At 42.5% G+C, this 23,254-nt stretch overlaps 1 protein-coding gene across 1 annotated transcript; it reads right to left on the reverse strand.

Annotated features, from left to right (window-relative positions):
• Positions 1-227: 227 nt before the first annotated feature.
• LOC141100435 (uncharacterized) lies at positions 228-1,573 on the reverse strand. The gene is made up of 2 exons (XM_073588946.1): positions 1,396-1,573; positions 228-1,284 (listed from the first exon to the last, which is right to left on the reverse strand). Exons 1-2 carry the CDS (start codon positions 1,485-1,487, stop codon positions 228-230), a joined length of 1,149 nt encoding a protein of 382 aa, XP_073445047.1. The 5' UTR covers positions 1,488-1,573.
• Positions 1,574-23,254: the final 21,681 nt, after the last annotated feature.

The following is a 23,254-nucleotide window of genomic DNA, read 5'->3' on the forward strand; positions in this document are numbered from 1 at the left end:
AAGCTAAAATTTACCCACAGTTATATCTGGTTTTGAATACCTTTTTACCTTTGAAATACCCTGTATTTAACCTTTTTTTAAAACATAGTTCGCCGCAGAAAGAAATGACAGACAACCATTGTGAAACGATAATTTAACTTTTATTTAAATTTTTTTTTTTTTTGTAAAATGTTTTTAAAGTGCAAAAAACTTTTTTAATAAAGGTTTTTTATTACAAAAAACACACATTACAATTCTGTGTACTGTGGGGTGGAAATACTGCTGGAGGGGCTGCGGGACACTTCGACACTGGGTGTGTGGAGAGAGGACTGGGATCGTGGTGGGGAAGAAACAGTTAGAGGTGAAGGTGTGGAAAAAGCTACAGAATGGGTGGACATGTGGGAGGCAGAAGAGGTGGTGGGCGGTGGAGTGGAGGGTTGGGCAGGGACTGTAGGAGCAGATGATGTTGATGGAAAGTTGTATGGGGAAGGAGTTTGGTACGGGGAAGGAGTTTGGTACGGGGAAGGAGTTTGGTACGGGGCAGGTTGCTGGAAGTGGGGAGATGACTGGTACTGGGGAGGTTGCTGGTACTGGGGAGGTTGCTGGTACTGGGCAGGTTGCTGGTATGTAGTAGGAGGGGGAGGATGGAAAGTGGCTGGAGGGGGTGCAGATGTAATAGGAGGGGGAGGATGGAAAGTGGCTGGAGGGGGTGCAGGTGGAGGAACTACAGTGGTGGGAGGTGGAGGTTGGGAGGTAACCTGCTGTAGAGCACCGTGGCACGAATGCATTACATGCATCTGCTGGGTAGGAGATAGTGTTGCCATGCGCTCCACAACAGACCTGAAAAAGGTGTGGTTTGGCGAAGATCTTGCTTCTGAATGCATGGTTTGCAGCAGTGTCTTCACCTCCAGAATGCTGGAGTTGATCTGCTGAAAGCCTGCGGAGATTTGCTCTGACAAGACTTTGAGACAGTTCTGGAAAGATGCATTCAGATGCAATAACTCTTGCGCATAACTCTTTTCCTGACCCCTCTGCCGCTGCCGCCCAGTACCCGCAGGTGTACTAGAGGCGGCAGGGGCAGAAGGGTGGGGTAAAGGGAAAGCGATCTCCTCACCAGCAGCTTCATGTAATGTAGGCGGCCACGATGCTCCTGTGCTGGTGGATGGGACAGATGGGTCGAATGTGTGGGAAGGCTGGGAAGGTGCAGATGTACCGGGGCGGTCGAAGTGTCCCTCGGTGCCGGTCTCCTCAGGGATCGCCTCAGAAGGGTCCAATCGTGCAGGCTCCCGAGTGCTGCTCACCGTGCTGTGGAATAAAGAGAAAAAAAAACAATTAAAATAGTGACATGGTATGGCCCTGGCTGAAAAAAAAAAGTTACATCTAACATTTTTTTCACATGTGGTGTGTAATATTTACCTTCTGGTGAGCATTGTTTCCCGGAGGAACGATAGGGCTTGTGCGTACTTGTACTTGCTCCTGCGTCCTCCAGATCCACTCGGGGCCCGCATCTCTTTATTGAACTCCTTCTTGAAACGATCCCTCACAGACCGCCACCGATTCACAATTCTGTTCCCTGAAACGAGAAAGGAGTGGTTAGTATACAACATCAGTGTTTCACAAACTCCAGTCCTCATGGTCCCCAGGGGTCATGTTTTCAGGATTTCCATAGTAAATAGAAATCCTGAACACATGATCCGTGGGGACCACGAGGACTGGAGTTCGGGAAACACTGGTTTACATCAAGCAACCGTTACTGTATATACTTACGCTCTTTAATCTGGGCCCGAGCTTCGAGGTCCTCCCAGCGGCCCACAAGGAGAGAACAGATTTCCTCCCAGAGTCGTCGGGTAATGATCAGGTCAGCGTGGCGGCGGTCAGCCATATTCCAGAGCGGCTCCCTTTCTCTGACGAGATCGATGAGGCGGTCCACATCAATCCCTCCATCCTCACCGTCAGAGTCGGGAGCACGCTGTGAAGGCTGTTAAAGAAAAAGACAAAAATAACATAATTAGCCTCCACAAAAGAAATGAAATAAAAAGTGCAAAAAAACAAAGCAAAAATATTTATACTTACACGCTGATGACCGCCGCGTTGCTGTCGCCGACGACCCTGGGAGGCACTGCGAGGACTTCTTGGCCGAGCACCAGATTGGGAAGACTAGAGAAGAAAACAAAAAATGTTATGTCTTTGGATGTAGGCATTTGTTTGCTGTGTGTGGTCTGCAGAACATTGTTTTCTATGTGTTGTGTGTAGTGTGATGTTGTGTTTCTGCGTTTGATGCAAAAAACTTACCAATTGTGAGCCCACTCCAGGTGTCTGTCCACCCCTTCCTTCTTCTTCTGGGAGCTCCTCTTCATCTTGTGATTCCTGTTTTGAAATAAAAGGCAATGAATAGACATATATTACAGAGATGATGGATTTTGGAAATAAAAACTTACCGTCAAACGCTGACGATGCGAGGGAGGGCTCCCAGAAGAAGATGTGCTGTCCTGTTGATGGCCAGACTCCATGGCTGTGGGTATTGCTGCTGCCAGTGATGCCATTTCTGCTGCTGCTGCTGCTGCATCTCTTTGGCGGCTGTTGAATAAAGAGAAACAAAGGGCCAATGAATATCTTGATATTCCATGGCCCTAGTTTGGAGGAATGGGGGATTTGATAATTACCGTCTCTCATCTGCTTCTGGACTCCCCTCCCGTTCAGCATGCTGCTCCATTTGGGGTGGTGCTGATGGTGCTGCTGCTGCAGATGTCTGCTGCCTTCTCCTGCTCCTGGTTCTTGGCTTGGGTGGCATGTTGGGTGTGGCTGAGGGTCCCATTGTCTTGCTTTTATATATCTCCTGTGGGCAGAGCTACTGAGCATGCTCAGACCAAAAAAAACGGATCCGGCGCATTGCGGCGCTCATAGGCTTTCATTGTGTGAAAAAGCCAGATCCGGCGGGTACGGCTTTTTCGCCGGAGACAAAAAACGTTACAGTAGACGTTTTTTCCAGACGCCGGATCGCGACACATTGCGACACATTGCCGGATCCGGCGAAAACCGGATGAAACGCATGGCCATCCGGCGCGATCCGGCGCAAATGCAAGTCAATGGGGGGGAAACCGGATCCGGCATTGCATTTCGCCGGATCCGGTTTCTGTCAAAAGCGCCGGATCGCGCCTGACGGCGAAAACCTGATGTGTGAAAGAGGCCTTACAGTGCAGAATTATTAGGCATCTCAATAAAAACCAAATATATACCCATCTCACTTGTTTATTTTCACCAGGTAAACCAATAGAGCAACACAAAATTTAGAAATAAACATTTCTGACATTCAAAACCAAAACAAAAGGGACCAATATAGCCACCTTTCTTTACGATGACACTCAAAAGCATTCCATCCATAGATTCTGTCAGTTGCTTGATCTGTTTATGATCAACATTGCGTGCAGCAGCCACCACAGCCTCCCTGACACTGTTCCCAGAGGTGTAATGTTTTCACTCCCTGTAGATCTCTCATTTTATGAGGGATCACAGGTTCTCTATGGGGTTCAGATCAGGTGAACAAGGGGGCCATGTCATTAATTTTTCTTCTTTTAGACCTTTACTGGGCAGCCACGCTGTGGAGTATTTGGATGCATCTAATGGAGCATTGTCCTGCATGAAAATCATGTTTTTCTTGAACGATACCGACTTCTTCCTGTACCACTGCTTGAAGAAGGTGTCTCCCAGAAATTGGCAGTAGGTCTGGGAGTTGAGCTTCACTCCATCCTCAACCCGAAAAGGTCCCACAAGTTCATCTTTGATGATACCAGCCCATACCAGTACCCCACCTCCACCTTGCTGGCGTCTGAGTCGGAGTGGAGCTCTCTGCCCTTTACTGATCCAGCCTTGGGCCCATCCATCTGGCCCATCAAGAGTCACTCTCATTTCATCAGTCCATAAAACCTTAGAAAAATCAGTCTTAAGATATTTCTTGGCCCAGTCTTGACGTTTTATCTTATGTTTCTAGTTGAAAGGTGGTCATTTTTCAGCCTTCCTTACCTTGGCCATGTCCCTGAGTATGGCACACCATGAGCTTTTTGATACTCCAGTAACGTTGCAGCTCTGAAATATGGCAAAACTGGTGGCAAATGGCATCTTGGCAGCTTGACGCTTGATTTTCCTCAATTCATGGGCAGTTATTTTGCGCCTTTTTTTATCAACACGCTTCTTGCGACCCTGTTGGATATTTGCCATGAAGCGTATTACAGAGATGCAAATCACCTGATTTACATAATTGGCAGTTGGCTTTCAAGCCTATACAGCTTGGAGTAGGACAACATGTATAAAAAGGATGATGTGATCAAAATGCTCATTTGCCTAATAATTCTGCACCCAGTGTAGACTGTTACATACACATGTATCTCTATGTACCTGTATTGTCTGCTTTTTGGGTTAGTGTCTGCAATACGCAACAAGTATACAAATTCTCCCAATGCTGTCTCTGGAGCCAGTGGCTCATTGCTTTAGCTCCTGCCTGCAATTATGGAGGTTGTGCATTCAAGTCCCAGGGAGACTTATTTTTAATAGTTTTATCATTAGAAAAAAACTGATTTTTCTTCATCTTTAGAACACAGAATCATAGTGATACACTGCTATATGCAATGTACCACTATGAACCTCTTTGATCTGATTCTGGGTTCACTGTCTGCAATACAGCTCAAGATTACCAAATTCTCTCGTGTATGATTATGGGCTGTGGCTCATAGTTAGAGCTGCTGCCTATAAACATAAGATCTTGAGTGAGATTCTCGGGGAGACCAGATCACAAGAGAAGAAAGGAATAGTTTATCTAATTTATGTCAAAGCAGAGAGATGCGGCCTTGACCACAGAGGAGAAGGGGAGCCATGGGGCAAAGATGATATCTGAGAGAGAGTTGAGTATTAGAAGTCAGGACAAAGTCCTGACTTGCCAGGACAGTGCTGCTGAATCCGGGACTGTTGAAAGCTATGACTGTGCACAATATATACACTATGGAAATAAGCAGGCAAGGAATAAGAGTAAACTACTAGGGCTAAATAGAGTTGTAAGGGGTGCAATAAATGTAAAAAATTAAATGTTTAGGGCATTAAACCAAGAGAGGAGTGACAAGGCATTAAATAATTATAGAAAAAAAATTGTGTAAGGGTATGTTTCCACACGGCAAAATACATCAGGATTTGCAGCGGATTGAATGCTGCGTACAGCCGCAGCGTTCAATCTGCAGCGTTCAGATGTTACAGCATAGTGAAGGGGATTTTATGAAATCCCGTCTCCACTATGTGTGCAGGGACGCGGGTGACACACCCAAAATTAAGGACATGCGGCACGTCTTTCCAGACCGCAGCATGTCTATTTATCTTGCAGAAACGCTCTGTCCACGCAAGATAAATAACCCATAGAATCGGAGAGTTGGAAGGGACCTCCTGGGCCATCTGGTGCAACCACCTGCTCAAACCAGGATTCGCTAAATCATCCCAGACAGATGTCTGTCCAGCCTCTGTTTGAAGACTTCCATTGAAGTAGAACTCACCACCACTTCTCGTGGCAGCCTGTTCCACTCATTGATCACTCTAACTGTCAAAAAGTTTTTTTCTAATATCTAATCTGTGTCTCCTCCCATTCAGTTTCATCCCATTGCTTCTAGTCTTTCCTTGTGCAAATGAGAATAAAGATGATCCTTCTACAATGTGACAGCCCTTTAGATATTTGTAGACAGCTATTAAGTCTCCTCTCAGTCTTCTCTTTTGCAAGCTAAACATTCCCAAATCATGCAACCTTTCCTCATAAGATAGGGTTTGCAGACCGGTCACATTCTGGTCGCTCTTTTCTGAACTTGCTCCAGTTTGTTGATGTCTTTTTAAAATGTGGCACCTAAAACTGGACACAGTATTCCAGATGAGATCTGACCAAAGAGGAGTAGAGGGAAATAATGACTTCACGTGATCTAGACTGTATGCTTCTGTTAATACATCCTAGAATTGCATTTGCCTTTTTTGCTGCTGCATCACACTGTTGACTCATATTCAGTTTGTGATCTATTAGTATACCCAAGTCTTTTTCACATGTGCTGTTGCTTAACCCTATTCCTCCCATTCTGTATATGCTTTTTCATTTTTATTGCCTAGATGTAGTACTTTGCATTCTTCCCTGTTAAAAACCATTCTGCTAGTTGCTACCCACTGCTCCAGTTTATTTATATCTTTTTGAATCCTCTCTTTCTCTTCTCTAGTATTAGCTATCCCTCCTAGCTTTGTGTCATCAGCAAATTTAATCAGTTTACCCTCAATTCCTTCATCTAAATCGTTGATAAAGATGTTGAACAATACAGGGCACAGGACAGAGCCCTGTGGTACCCCACTTGAGACATTCTTCCAACTGGATGTGCAGCCTTTTACGACTACACTTTGGGTCCGATCACTAAGCCAGTTATGAACCCACCTAACAGTTGCCTTGTCCATTCCATACCTAGTCATTTTTTCAATAAGGATTGTGTGAGATACTTTGTCAAATGCTTTGCTGAAGTCAAGATATACTATATCTATAGCATTTCCCTTATCCACCCAATCAGTGATTCCGTCATAGAAGGAAATTAAGTTAGTCTGACATGACTTATTAGTTACAAACCCATTATTAGGGTCGGCGGAACGCACCAGATAAAAATAATAGAAGGTGCGTTTGCTGTTGTGAGCTCATCTGTTCATTCATCTTTTGTGTCCGAGGATCTCCCTCTTCTGGTGAAGGAAGGTAGTGAGGCTGATTACCAAACACCTGATCAGGTGGATGGTGACTGGGTAACGGGAACTCCTTACTGGATATAAGGCAGCTGACACCCTTCGCTGGTGATTTCTCTGCTGGATTCTTGGAGACCAGTCTGATTCCTGCTTCCCAAAGATAAGTTTTTGCTCTGCTATTGAACTTATTAGTTTTGGTTTTGTTTACCATGTTTTTTGGAGTTCAGCCATCCCCGGCCGGGGGTGTGCTGGATTCTTTTTCCTTGATCAGTGTTCTCTTTTGCTCTGCTTCCAGAATATTCTGAGTGCTGATATAGGGTTTGAAGTCTAGTTGTGTTGGTAATATTTTTAGCAGGGTTTTCTCGGATTGCAGACAGCAGCTTTTCTATCCTGTCCTTTTTAGTTAGCTTGGGCCCCATCGTTTGCTCAACCTATCTTTCTATCTGTGTCAGTGTTTTCATCTTGCTTCACCGTCATTATATGATGGGGGCTGCCTATTGCTTTGGGGTCTGCTCTTGGGCAGTCAGTTTTTCCCTTTTCTCTCTTTAGGCTTATGTAGATCTCCGGCTGTGACGAGGTGTCTAGGATCACCGTAGGAACACTCCACGGCTACTGCTAGTTGTGTGATAGGATTAGGGGTCTGCAATCCGCTAGTTTCCAACCTCTCTGTTTTTCTGGGCTGAGCTTGTGTTTTGTTTTTTCCTCCTCGGTGACTCAATCATAACAGTTCGCCGCCCGGGGTCCACCGTGCAGTAGATGGTATTACCGCTTCTGGACAATGGCAGATGCACCAAAAGGTGAAGTACTGCGCTCGGGTTAACGTCACCCGAATGCTAAGAGCGGCTCTGTTCAGACACAGAGTCGCTTGGCAGTAACTAATATAAAGACGCTGGTGCTGTTAGCTTCACAGGAAGCCCAGCGGGTGGCATTGCAGCCGCAACCACCAATGGACGCTGCTACCACAGCACGGCAATAACCAAAGCTGCAGGACGACGGCGCCGGAAGGCCGGGCACCGTCGGACGCTAGTGTGCAGTGCAGAAGGCACAGTGGCGTGTAGCTTGCCACAATCTGGAGCTGACTAACCAACACTCGGTCAACACTCGTATTATCAGAGGGAAGGGGTTTCTAAATAGGTCAGTCACCAGTCCATGCATCCATCACCATACACACACACAGCATAATATGCTACACTAGCGCATGGCCGAGCCGCCATGCGGGCTTTTTATAGCCATGCTCTTCCAGGACCTTCCAGTACCATGGAAAGGACCAATCAGATCCGATGCAGGACCTGAACATGTGACCCCTGCTCTCCAGTGAGAGGTCACCTTGCGGGCATGCCCAGTAGCACGGCACAAGGACAGCCTCTGGAGCGGTTCCCTGCAGAACAGGTTGCGCTACCATTGCTGCACCAGAGGTAGCAGCAACATCCAGTCTGTCAGAGCAAGTCTGAGCAGCATGCCTGGCTCGCCGTGATTGCTGAGCAGCACCCGGAGCGGTCGGAGGAGAATGGGAGACCGCTGGATGTCTGGCTCTGGATTGCTGCTGTGCAGAGTCAGGAATCCGATGCCTAACACCCATGCTGACTCTGTTAAATCACTTCATTCTTATCCAGGTACTTACATACATGTTGTTTAATAATTTGTTCAGAGATCTTTCCTGGTATAGAAGTCAGACTCACCGGCCTATAGTTGCCTGGGTCCACCTTCTTCCCCTTTTTGAAGATAGGAACAACATTTGCTCTTCTCCAGTCTTCTGGGACTTCTCCTGTTCTCCAAGAATTTTCAAAGATTATGGAGAGGGGTTCAAAAATTTCTTCTGCTATCTCTTTCAGTACTCTGGGGTGTAATTCATCTGGACCTGGAGACTTGAATTCATTTAGGTTAGCTAAGTGTTTCCTCACTATCTATCTGTTTATAGATATCCTGGAGTCTTCTATTCCCTTAATAGGACAGTGAAGAACAGTTGATGTTACATTTCCTTTCTGAGAGAAAACAGATGCAAAATTGGAATTTAAAAGTTCGGCCTTCTCAACATCCTGTCTTACCATTTCATCATTTTCATCTTGTAAAAATCCAATAGCATCTTTGACTTTTCTTTTACTTTTGACATATCCCCAAAATCCTTTTTTATTGCTTTTGACGTCTCTTGCAAGCCTCAATTCAGCTTTAGATAACAACCTGATTTGGGCCCTGCAAGTTCTGCAGACAGCATTATATTCTTCTTTAGATATGCCACCCTCTTTCCATTTTTTAAACATTTCTTTCTTCCTTTTTAGCATGTGCTTAAGTTCTGTGTTCATCCATCCTGGCTTCCTTAAATGCTTCCTATTCTTCCCTCTTTTCGGAATTGTTAACAATTGTGCATTGAGAATTTCATTTTTCAAGATTTCCCATCCTCCCTGGACATTTTTGTCTTTAAGGATATCCAGCCATTGGATCCCTCCAATTCTCTTTCTGAATCCCTTAAAATCAGCCTTTCTGAAATCTAACCTTGACGTCTGAGTCTTCACAGGTCTTCCTCCTCTAGTTATCCAAAATTCTAAATTAGCATGGTCTCTACCTCCTAGGGTCCCAGCCACTTTTACCTCCTCAACCATTTCCTCCCTGTTTAAAGGATTTGATCCAAGGTAGCAGATCCCCTTGTTTTCTCCCCTACCTTTTGGAAGATAAAGTTGTCAGCAAGAGAGGATAAGAATTTCCTTGACCTGTTAGTTTTGCCTGAGAAAGATTCCCAACAAATGTCTATGGATAGGGTGTGGTGATTCCGCATGTGTTCAATGAACACGTGGTATCACCGCGCGTACAACAGGGGGCGGCGCTTTGGGCGGAGGGGGGTTTCCGCTGTGTCCAATGCACTGCAAGTACGCAGCGTGGAAACATACCCTAAAAAATCAAATCAAGGCAGCAAAGATTGAAGCAAAGATAAAAAAATTCAATAAAATTCTTCAACTACCTAAACAGTAAGAAACTCAAGGATGAGGGAAAATCCAATCTGCTTAATGCCTTTTTGTCTACAGCATTTACAAAAGAAAATCCCATGACAAACGGTATGATCAAGGACTACTAGAAATCCTCCACTAAATGTCACCTGCTTACCCAACAGGAAGTATGGCGATGCCTCAAAATCACTAAAGTAGACATCACCAAGCCTTGATGACATACCTCCTTGAGTACTACAGGAATTAAGTAACATGATGGACAGACCATCATTTTCAGTTTTCAAGGATTCCATAACAGGGTCTGTTCCACATGACTGATGCATAGCAAATGTGCTGCCAATATTGAATAAGAGGACAAAATCTGAGTCCGGAAATTATAGACTGGTAAATTTAATCTCTACTGTGGGCAAAATCCTTAAGAGTTTCCTAAGCGACGCTATCCTGGAGTATTTCAATAAGAATAACCTCATGTTCCAGTATAAACATGGTTTTAAGAGGAATTTGTCCTGTTAAACTAATCTGATAAATTTCTGTTAGGAGGTAAGTTCCCAACTGGACTAGGGAAACATAGTGGATGTTGTTTATATGGACTTTTCAAATGCATTTGATAAAGTGCCACATAAAAGGTTGGTATATAAGCCACAGTGGTCTGTATTGGGCCCTCTACTTTTTAACATTTTTTTTAATAACATTGTAAAGCACATGCAGAGTAGAATTTCAATAATTTTAGATGATACTAAACTCTGCAGGGTAAATCAACACACAGGAGAGCAATTGAATACTTATATAATTGAAGATATAGTTGAAGTTTAGCTGGTGAACAGAACAGCAATGAAGGTTATTAAGGGAATGGGTGAACTGCAGGCACCAAGATGCTTTCTAAAACTTGACGTTACTTACTTTGGAAAAACGAAGGCTTAGTGATGATCTTACTACAACGGAAAAATATATGAAGGAGCAATATAAAGATCTCTCCAATGATATTTTTACACCTAAGTCTCCCGTGGTGACAAGGGGGCATCCCTTTAGTCTAGAGGAGAGAGGGAAGGTTTAATCGCAATCGCAGATCCAATTTCTTTACTGTAAAAACAGTGAGATTATAGAACACGCATAGAACCCTATGAAAATATAAACCATGAGAACACCCTCCAAAACATGCCCTGTGACCAAAACCATCGGAAAAACACCCATGAAACCACCAAAAAAATTACGGTACACAAAAGATGCTTCAGCAAAATAAAAAACAGAGCTTCCTGAAGTGCCTTCTGCTGGAAAAACTCGCCTGAGTTAGAAGACGTTGTGTTTGATACATTAAGAGATGATTTTTTTTTTCTAAACCAAACACCTTTAAGGTCTTGAGTATTAATATCTTTTTCTTTTTTGCTGATATTGCACAGCCTTTGAAAATGTTTCATATAACCCATTGGAAAGGGCTAGATGTCAAAAATAATTTGGCTTCCCCTTAATGGCCCCATATAAGGGTAGAGATTGTCTCTGTGGTATTTATGACTTGTTTATATAACCAAAAAATGGGTGAAAAAATCTGTATAAAGGTGGAGCAGTCTTGGTCAATAACCCCACCTAATATGCATGTACACATATGGGCACCTCACCCTGCAGCTAGGCATAAGTTCCCTGATTCATAAATACAACACCAGCATAGAAGACCACCTTGTGCTCTGTTCACAGATGTGTCTGAGTCTGCATCAAGATCTTTTATCGCAGGCTTTGTCATATTTGAAAGGAAAAACTTGACGAACAACAGACACCATGACGGAACTTGATGGACCCCATTTTGAGTCACTGAAGTTTGTTGAGTGCTTTTGGTGTCCACCATTTGACAAATCAATTTTGGATTTCTGCCACTTGGACAAAACCAGAATTCACAGCACAGATGTGACCTCAGCCTTTTTTAGTCCTTGTTGAAGATTATATTTTTTTCATGGATTCAGGGTGAATAAAAAGGAAAGTATAAATAAGCAAGTAAGCAGTGAGGAGATCTCGAGCATTCACTCGCAGAGATAAACCCTTGGATGGTCACATCCGTTTAACTGTTTTGATGTAAATATAATAAATTAAGGAGGTAAATTCGGAATTATCTCTGTGGGTGAGTGCTGTGAATTTTTACAGGCAGCGTTTAAAAATGCAATTCCACCCAGATCTAGTCTGCTCATGCTGCTAGTGCTGCAAGTTTTGCCAAGGGCTCATAAGTGGAAACTCCTTTGGGTATTACTCTGTTCTCCCCTCAAAGGGTATCTCTAATGAGAATAAGAGGAGACTATTAATTGTGTCCAGGATCCTTTAAGGACAAACCTGTATGTCAATGTGGAGATATATAGTCATACATAGTCTATCTAAAGTGTTTTCAGGAATGTGGGGGATTATGCCTCATGATGCATACCTCCAAATTTATATTCACATTATATATGCCTCCTTTCTGGTAGGACACTGCCATGTTCTTGCCCCTTGAATAGACTCCCCATCATGGCAGTGGAAATGGTTGGACAAGCACTGTTTTCAGTGGGGTTCACCATGAGATTTGCCAACTCTTCTAAAGTCCGGGAGGCCTCCCTTTTTTTTAGACTCCCAAAAGTTGTTAGAAAGTTGGTAAGAATATTTTTCGTACAGGTACTTGGATGAAGATGAAAAATCAGTACAGCAAACATGACATTAGCTCAGTCCTCTCAGCCAACCTGGGGTCTACCAACCGGTTCAAATACCACCTAGAAGAGTCACTCAGTGAGTACCTGTGGAAGTGGACAAGTACTGTATTTCCGATTCCTACTTCTTCTGAATACTAGAGGTTGTAACCGGAGTGTTTACAGAATGACACCCCAGTTCTTGAGACACATATCTTTACTAAATGTCTCTGGGTTATAAAAAATGAGACTAAAAAATAAAGACTGTTATCAATACTGGTCAAATTTTTGACCCAGTAGATCAGGGAATTCTAAAGTGCAAAATGCACCACAGAAATGTTGTTTCTATATTCTCACACTTCTTGTGAAGATCCAGTACTTGTTGGATACCAGCTCTGAGATCAAAGATAACCCTTTTGGAAAGTTTGCTAAATGCTCTCTAATTCCACTGTGATTTGCCCGGTCTTCTGGTGATCTGGAAGGTCACCTCTTTTTCTAAGATCCTACAAGACATTCCAGTAGAGTTGTCAATATTCAGATATGAAAGTGGAAGCTGATTACATTGAAACATAATCACCCAATAGCACCAATTGAAAATATGATCATGTGACCACCACAAAAGGTAGAATCAAATGGCCAAATGCAAAAAAAACGCATGCTACAATGGAAACTTAAAGAAGTTGTCCACTGCTATGACAACCTCTTCTCATACCCCTTGTTTGGCCCCCATAAAATAATAAAGGTTACACTCACCTCCTGTGCTGGTGCCATTCTCTCCGTGTTGGCACTCGCTTTCCCCAGGGTTCTTGTGCTGTGTTGTGACACATGACACCGGCATCCAATCAGTGCTGGCGTCACTGTCCCCACACACTGTTGATTTGAACAGGAAGAGGAAGTCTGAGATCAGCTGCAGCCCAAACTTGCTCTTCATGCTCGATTTGTCTGAAGGAGGGACAGTGACGTGTCACAAGAGCCATGGAGAGAGTGATTAACGACTTTGTGGGAACGGCGCTGGCATGGGAATGGAGTATAGGCTTTATTATTTTATGGGGGACAAACATTTTGATCAAGAAGAGGCCGTCCTACTAGTGGACAACCCCTTTAATTATAACTGCTTATGTCTCTTATCACTAAGTGCTATGACATTGAACTGTGCTTAACACACTGAGGACATTAACCTCAGAATCTTACTTCTGTTATGCCTTAGCAAATAAGATATTACTGACACATGCACCATCAGAAGAATCTCGTGGGCAGAAATGGCTCAATGTCGGAGTCAGGCCTACTTAAAATTTTGTGCTTTGTGTTTCCTTTTTTTTGTAGCATTTGGAAAAAACAGTAATTCCCCATTTGACATTAATACACATGGAAGGCTGTACACTACTGAGATGAATAATGTACTTACAAAGCTGAAGGGCTATGTATATCGTAATATGTCCGTCAGGCTTTCACTCTGCAGCAGATTACTGTGTTTAGGTTTAGGAACAGCCCGTTACTGACGAGGCGATGCACGAGCACCCTGAAACGCACAAATTTTAGGGACATCTCATTAGCCCAAGTCATATCAAATACTGTGTAGCAAGCTATGACTACTAATTATAGGAGCGGTAACGGTAGCTACACTTTCTTCCTATCTTTTCTTTTTGTGTAATGCCCATGAGTTTCATTTTTTTGGACTATATCATACTATAAAAGTTGGGTGAACTTCCGAACTACATACATAAAAGGGGTTGTCCGGCCTATAGTGACTACAGACTTGTATATTTTCACATCACGCACGCTGCACGCTATGAGTATTCTCCGGTGCCAGCTCCAGGTGCAGGCGGTCTGAGTTTTGAGAAGTTTCCATACCAAGAGTGTAACAACAAGAGTAAAAAGCATACAAATTATTAAAGGGGTTATCACAAAAGTCTGCAGTCACTCTAGGTGTTATAATCAATATATGATCCAAATTACAATTAAATGTGCCATATGCAACAATATACAACCCATCTGTTACTCCATAATTGCCTAAGCAGGTAAACAGAAAAAGGCACAGATACAAAAAACTATTAAAAAGTGATTTTTATTATGCAAACAATTAAAACACCTAATATACAAACAAGGTAACCTCCATTGTGGGACACCAAAATAGCTAGTCACTCCTTGAAACACATCATATGGGCAGCACGGTGGCTCAGTGGATAGCCTTGCAGCGCTGCAGTCCTGGGTTCGAATCCCACCAAGGACAACATCTGCAAGGAGCTTGTATGTTCTCCGGTGTTTGCGTGGGTTTCCTCTGGGTACTCCGGTTTCCTCCCACATTCCAAAGACATACTGATAGGGAATTTAGATTGTGAGCCCCTTCAGGGACAGTGATGATGATCTGTGCAAACTGTAAAGCGCTGTGGAATATGTTAGCGCTATATAAAAATAAAGATTATTATTATCATATGTGAGCAACAGGTAGAGATTAATAAAGAGTTTCTGCAGTAAATATTATAACCCAGACACTAAGCACTATTAAATGCGCTTCAAACAAGATGAAGTATTTATAGTCCGGCTAATGCCATAGCTTCTATATGACACTAAACAATGGTGCATAGCAAATAGTCCACATGTGAAATGAACAGAGATCGCACGAAACCAATCTCACCTAGCTCACTGACGTGTGTGGAGCGAATGCCAAGTCCCTCACCCCGACGCGCGTTTTGTCCTCTTCTCTTGGTGACTGCAGAATTGTGAATCCTCACATTGCACGCAGCGAGGCTGCTCATGTCTAGTCGGAATGTGGCCGGGAGTATGCACATGTCTCGCCATCAGCACCGGAGAATCCTTAGAGCAGATTGTGTGAGTATTCACATGTCTGCAGACTTTCTTGATAAGCTCGAATAACCCCTTTATAGAGGTTGTCCATGGTTATAATGCATGACTGCTTTCTTCCACAAACAGCTCAATCTCTCTCCACGAGTTGTGTCCGTTATGGCAGCTCTGCTCTATTGAAATGAATGGAACAGAGATGCAGTAACTGTGAACAGTTGCATTTCTGAAAGAAAGCGGGCATGCTTTTCTAAAACTATACAACCGGTTTAATCTTTCTATAGCGCTGGGTAGACTGGAGCGACTTTGGTCGGATCGGGTTTCATGAAACAAAATTTGTTTCAGATGAAACTGGTCCAACTAGGGCAAAAAAAGTCGGAGTTTCGTCCGAAACCCGACCCCAATGCAAGCCAATGGGGAATAAAAGTCGGCATTGAGTGGATGAATAGGGTCGGGTTTCGGACGAAACTCGAACTTTTTTTGCCCTAGTCGGACCAGTTTCATCTGAAACAAATTTTGTTTCATGAAACACGATCCGACCAAAGTCGCTTAACTCTAGCGTTGGGTATCTATGAAAATCTTTCATGAACATTCCCTATAAGTCTTTATTTACCACCAATGCTTATGCAAAAAAATGCCTAATAAATGAGTACATTAAAGGGAATCTGTCACAAATTTTTATTTCCATAGAAGCAGAGACCCTGATTCCAGTGATTTGTTTTTTCCTGGGCTGTTCGCTGCAGTTTTGATTTATCTGCCGAAGATCTAACAGTTCTCTCTGAATGCTGAGCTCTGCATAACCCCGCCGTACCGTCTCTAAATTATCATACTGCTCTGGTGACATAATGCCTTTTAATTATGCTAAGAAACTTGATGATGTCAGAGACACCATTTTTGAGCTGGACACACACAGATTAAATATTCCAAAAATATTAATTCTAAGTAGTAAAAATATCATGTGCCGTGATCACCGGTCTATTACTCAGTCTAGAAGTAAGCCAAAGCCAATAAAATGGAAATGCAAAGAAATGATCAAAAATGCTCAAGCCAAAGTTCAAGCAATAAATAAAAAATAGAAAAACAAGGAAAAAAATGACATTAAGCCAAGCACAGGAGACAGGGATATTGCCAAGAACTCAAGGAAGAGGTCTCTTGACAACTGAATGACTATTTGGTTTTCCAATATCTTTTTAAGCTGCAGGCATCTGCATCCATTTACAGCGGAATAGGATTTGCATTCCAACTTTGGCTGATGTGTAGGTCCCAGCTGATGCCTGCATGTGTATGAAAACACCAGCTGGTGAGCCCGACTAGGTGTGAGGAACATCTATCCCCTTCGATGAAAATATGAACTAATCCTACAACCTAAGCTAAAGTATCACTAATATGTGGCCAGCTCCAGATCTCCCGTATACCCTCCACAGGTGAAGGAAGTATCAGTAAAATATACGTATGTCCTGATCCCGAGCTATACAAATGCATCATACTTTCCCCAAAAAATAACAATGACAGTGTTCCCCGTCGTCAGTATGGCTGCTTCATGTGTCAAAGCTTCCATAACAGTGTTGATTTCATTCCGCTACAGATGGAGCATTGCTCTTCTAGACAAATGGTGCAATCAGTCGCTCATTACCTAGTTCTCTGGCAAATTCTCTTTAATTAAACAAGAGCTGAAGCTTGCCATTTGTCTAAAAAGCCATGACCCATCTGTACTAGTGATGCTATGGGTGCTTGTTCTTCAAGAGATGAATGCTACTTTACACAGACTGGAAAAATAGAAAATGATTATACCTTAATTCACCATAAAGCCAAAAATAAGTGGACGCTTGACCACTTTTGTGGTAGGGGATTTCTGGAGATCTTATTTCAGAACTTTGGATGTTATTGAGTTTGACACTTAGGTGGCTATAATAGCTTCTTCTAGGAAGACTTTCTACAATATTTTGGAATCCATTCATTCAGAAAAGCATTTGTGAGGTCTGACACTAATTTTCGACAATAACGGCTCGTGTACGATCAGCATTTCTGTAGGTCTCGAAAGTGTTCAGCAGGATCTTGCTTGGCACTGGGCATGATGACCTTAGGCTTGTGTAGCTCATCGACCATTAAAATCCATTTCACACAGTGACCGATGCTCATTTCTTGTGTTGATATTGTACCTATAACGAGTAAGTCCATCACCATTTTTTTTGGGGGGGGGGGGATTTTTATTTGATATCCTGAAAACATTTTTCACCAACATGTCTAGCTCACTGGGGCTAAAATTGTATACCTCGTTTTATTAAAGACCATGATTTTCTTAGAACCTGGTCTTGAATATTGCTAGCTGCTTATATTTTCAATATTCATATAAAATTAGAGCAAATACACCATACATTGCCACAGATTTTTGTTTCTCTGGGATATTCTCAAGTTGTGCCATGTTTAGGGTGGTTGACTTGGGTAGGTCTTGTTTAGAAGAGGTCCACCTACAAATTCTTTTATACTTGAGAATTTAATCTACAACTGAAACATTATGAAAATGCGATCTGTATTTGTCCATTTTTGGACATGACCTGTTGAGGTTCCGTTAAGGCATTCTGTCAATGGTCAACTGACAGCTCTAAAATGGCTACCATGGACAAAGGTTGCCCTGGGCTTCAATCTTTAACACCTGTACAGGGATTCAGACTTAAACAGGGGCCCCTGAGCTGGGGCCATGGAATAAACTGTTAATAGGTGGTAAAGGCTGGCAGAAGTGGTCAGAACCAAGAGGAAAGGAAAAGTACAAAATCAGAATACATAAGAATCGTCAGAAATACAAGCTGGGGTCAAAACAAGTAACAATAATACAATAAGGAGCTAAACAGACAGGACAAAACCAGAGAAGAAAAAACTATGTCTGGCAGCTTCAAGTAGTAAGTTGGAAGGTTAAGTAGGGTGTGCTCCCCAATAGGCTGGAGCAGTAAGCTGATAACTACATCTGGACAGCACACACATTTATACTGCCATACCGGACGGCACAGCTGGTCGCAGCTACGCTAATCTAAATGACTGGACAGACCCTGTGTTGTCCAGACATTCTGGTCCAAACATCTCTTTTACCACCTGTGCCACCTGTAGAATGAACACGGCGGCGTCTGGTGACAGAAGAAGACATGGCAGGAGAATTTCCTGATGGAGATGTGATAGGTTGGGAGCTCAATAATGGCAAAAAAACCTAAAGTTTACTAGTTAGATTAAGTGGAATAGGGATCCTCTAAAAGAATGGACAAAGGTGGGAGGACATGAAATGGTAGCAAAGCTAAAGTTATGTGCAAAATAATAGCAGTGTGTTTAAAACAACTGAGAAAAAGCTCAATCCTCATAATAGCATCTATATGCACAAAGGAACTGGGTGAACTGCACATTCCTAATGAAAAGATGAACAAAATATTCATTTTTAAACTGAAAAAGAAGAAAAAGGAATAATAGGCTGTTCAAAAAATAGCAGCTTTTGCATTTTCATTTAGAAACTCGAATAATTAAAGTATAAACTGAAATTAGCTTCCAGATTTCCTTTTTCTGTTAAGGACCTTTTACACAGCAGTGCAGCACCGATTTTGTGACGCAACAGCGATATTGCTAGCGATCTCGCTACATGTGATACTTACCTCCGACCGGCTCCCCCGCTGGATATCGCTGATCGCACTAGATCGTCCTAGTCCATTTCTCATCGTCGGCTTCCTGCTGGCGCCGACGAGCGACACGTGGACACGGGAGGAAGTCTTCATCATTGCTGCGTTTGACAGGTAAGTAACGATCGCTGAGCATCGCTGCATCACTGTGAGATCTGCCTGTTTGGCAGCTCACTAGCGACCATTTAGCAATGCACCAGCGATCCTGACCGGGTCGTATCGTTGTCGGGATTGCTGGTGCATCGCTAAATGTAACGGGACCCTTAGTCACTGAACTAATATTTAGATTTGTAACTTTTTTTTCTGATAACTCCTTTACATCTGTGTGGCATGGAGTCGACTAAAGTCTGACACCTTCGAACAGATATTCCAGCCTAAGCTGACTGGACTACATTCTCCAGTTCTTTTGCATCCTTAGATTTTGTATGAAAAACAGCATTTTTTAAGTCACTCCACAAGGTCTCAATCGGATTGAGGTCTGGGGATTGGGCTGGCCACTTCATAACATTAATCTTGTTGGTCTGGAGCCAGGATGTTGCCCACTTACTGGTTTGTTTGGTGTCGTTGTCCTGCAGAAACACACATTTCAATGGCATTTCTTCTTCAGCATAAGGCAACATGACTTCTTCCAGTGTTTTAATCTATTCAAACTGCTCCATGGTGTATGGTATGCGGTTGGTGCGCCCAACCCCACCCCATAGAATGAGAAACATCCCCAAACCATTATACCTGCCCCTCCATGTTTTACAGCCTTCACAGTGTACTGTGGCTTGATTTTAGTGGTCATGGGTGATCTCACAAACTGTGACTTTTAGACCCAATAAGAACCATCTTGCTCTTATCTGCCCATAGATTGTTGTGCCACTTCCCTTTAGGCCAGTCAATGTGTTCGTTGGCAAACTCTCAGTGGGAAAAACAAGATAATCTTGTAGTAAGATACCTTTTCATGGCTATCAAAAATAAAATAAATGCTGTTACAAATCAAGCTTTCGAGACTTCTTGGGTCCCTTCCTCAGGCATGGTATAACGAAGTTTCTGAAGAAACCCAAATATATGCACAAACATACAAAAAAAGAGGCACGGTAGCACGTCTCTTCTTTCTTGCTTGTGCATATATTTGTCTTTCTTCAGAAACTTCGTTATACCATGCCTGAGGAAGGGAACTAAGAAGTCTCGAAAGCTTGTTTTGTAACATCATTTATTATATTTTTGTTAGCCATTAAAAGGTATCATAACTACAAGATTTTCTTGCTTTTCCCACTGAGAGCATACTTTTTTCGACTGGCTAACACCAGTACCAGCAATGGTACTTTATGAGGGTTTCTTGAAACTCAGTTGGCTTCAAGAAGGCATCCTCTGATGGTTGCAGGACTCACAGGTAACTGAAGATTTTCTTCAATCCTCCTGGAGGTGATCATTGGATGTTTCTTCACCATTCTTGTGATTTTATGATCTATACGGATGGTAGCATTTATTTTTCTAACACAAGTTTCTGGTCTGTTTGCCATTTTAAAGCATTGGAAATCTTTTTAGCTGAGCAGCCAATTAATTTCTGCACTTCTTTACATGTTTTTTCCTCTTCAATCAACTTCTTGATCAAAGTTATTTCTCCTTCGGTACAAAGTCTGTGCAGCGGTGCCTGAACAGCACCACCGGGCAAGACTCACATACGGTACAGTAGATGAGGAGGCAGAAGCAAAACACTGGCTTTATTGAAAAACAGAGGATTATATGCCGGAAAATAAGACTAATGGCTATTGTAATAATAACAGCAATAATAGATACAAGAAGAGATAGCTGGAATGTGTCACATACGCTGCACTTCAGCTACGGCAATGCTAAGTTCAATACAAACAGTATAAACAAGTTTTGCAAGCTACTCTATTCTAACTTACTACCTGGCTTCTGATAATCAGTCTCTTAAAGTCACTGTGTCATTCAGTGCCTAGCAAGGGCTGACACCCTACATCTGGAACGACCCATTTAAATCACTGAGCAAGGGCTAAAACCAGCAGGTACAATATTTGCTGCCCTCCTTTAAATAAGGGCCATAATTGACACATGTCTGTTCACAGATTGAATGATCTCACTTATTGAACTCCGTACTGCTATCAATTAAAACACTCCCTTTCATTAAATTAGTCAATTACACCCAATTAGCAGTGCATGTCAGAACTTTTGATTCTGTTGATTGCTCAATACTCGCTTAGTTACCCGCTATTTACCTTGGATACCAGCTTCCAGCGTCTGCTTACAGTGCTGGGAGGTAGCTGATCATTGGTCTCCCACTGCTGGCCAGCGGGAGACCAACGATCAAAAAATGGCCCATGACATTCCTACATGATCAGCGATACCCGGCAGGAGAGGCCGGTCGCTGATGCGTGCCACACACAGCGATATCGCTGGCAAGATTGCTGATGCGTCACAAAATCTGTGACGCATCAGCGATCTCGTTAGCGATCTCGCTTAGTGTGAAGTACCCCTTAGACCCCAAACTTTTTCATTCTTACGTAAATTGAACTGTATCAGGACTTGTGTACAAAGTTGATGTTTTTACTGATACCATTTTGGGATACATACGAAGTTTGATCATTTTATATTGCATCTTTTTTTCAGGAAGTGAGGCGACCAAAAAAGGGTAGCTGTAGCATTTCAATTTTTTTTTATCATTAAAGACATTTACTGTATTGTTTAATATTTGGATAGATTGTACTGCTACATATATAAATATCTTTTTTAAAATATCTTTATTTTTAATTACTCAACTCAAAATATGAGCAATTTGAATTTTGTAATTTTTTTTATTTTTAAAATCACTTATTTTCCTATTTATTTATTTATTTACTTTCTAATTCCCTTAGGGTACTTGAACCTGCGGTCATAGAATAACTTGCACATACTGCAAAGCCAACATATTGTCATAAATAAAAAAAATCAAAAATATGTTTATTCTTAAACTGAAGAAAAGAAAAAACGGTAGCACTCACCGGTCCTTTTTAAATCCAATGTTTTTTTCAAGACATCGCATTTAAAACTGGCTGCAAGGGAAAGTGAGGGACAAGGGATCGCAGATGGCTGTTCTGTGCCTGTCTGCTCTTCAGTGGGTCCTGAATTTTCTCACATTTTGAGTGGTGACATCAATAAGGTCACCGGGGTTCATCGGCTATGAACTCCGGTGACCTTACTCGCGTCAGCGCTAGACAGTGCAGGAGCATTCTCTGCTGCCTCATTATGTTTTGCCTGGCTTGCTGAGCAGTCGCATCATGCCACCGCTCAACAAACCATCCTGATGTAGCAAAGCTGAAGTTCTTTTGTGGGACAGAAACACATAGGGATTATCTGCCGACAGGTGAAGATTGCTTTGTGTTTTCATTTTTATTTTGATATTAAAAATTAATAAATGGTTAAAAGAGAGTAGGGGAGTTTTTATTTCAAATAAAGGACATTTCTCTGTGTTTGTCTTTATTACATTTGACAATGGGGTTTGTAATGGGGATGTCTTATAGATGCTTCTCCATGACTAATCCTTGGGCTTGATGTCAGCTGACATTAGAAAGCTGACATCAACCCCAATACTATTACACCACATGCAACCGCACCAGGGCAAGTGGAAAGAGCGTAGGCTAAGTGCCAGAATTGGTGCATCTAATGGAATGCGCCAATTTTGGGGCGGCTGAGGGCGGATGATCTTAGTCTGTGAGGGGGCCAATATCCCTGGCCCCTTCCTTGGCTCTTAACATCAGCCCGTAGCTGTCTGCCTAGCCTTTGCTGGTTATTAATAATAAGGGGGACCTCACAATTTTTTTTCAGGGGTGACCCCTTGTTAATAACCAGTAAAGCCTAAGTAGACAGCTGTGAGCTGATATTAATAGTCTGGAAAGTTCAACGTTTATTACCTCCTTCCCAGGCTATAAAGATCTGCCCCCAGCTGGTTAAGAATAATATGAACTTCATGCCATTTTTTTCTTTTATTCTATCTATATATCTATTCTATTCTGATGGTTCGAGCTGTGAATTTACTGTACTCAGCTGATGAATTGTTGGTTTTCCTATGAGATCAGTGCATAAAAATTGCACGGCACACTCATGGTCCATGTGCCGTGCGATTTTTATGACCCATTGATTTGCATTGCCAACTTGTCCAATATACGCGGCTACTTGCAGAATGCTGCAATTTTTTTTCTCACTCCAATCCTAACTGAGTCAAAAAATCGCAGATTATCAGGGAATCATTGACTAGCACTAGCCATAGTGCAATTCAATTTTTAATCAGATCACCCTCGTCCGTTTTAAACGCAGATGATTATGAGCCCTCCTAAAACTGTGTTCGGAATATGGTAAAAGTTTCATTTTAAAATGCCAGGTGCAATTTAATGAATGATTTCATCCAATATTTCATACTAAAATGCACAAATCAAAAGGATGGAGGGCATTCCAAAAATCATTGCCTGGATGCTTACTGATTAAACAACAACTAAGGTTCATACTGTACTAAACACAGTTAACCCTT

This window comes from Dendrobates tinctorius, unplaced genomic scaffold (genome assembly GCF_039654945.1).
Source record: "Dendrobates tinctorius isolate UK_male_01 unplaced genomic scaffold, ASM3965494v1 ptg000104l, whole genome shotgun sequence".
In the NCBI taxonomy this organism is placed as follows: Eukaryota; Metazoa; Chordata; class Amphibia; order Anura; family Dendrobatidae; genus Dendrobates; species Dendrobates tinctorius.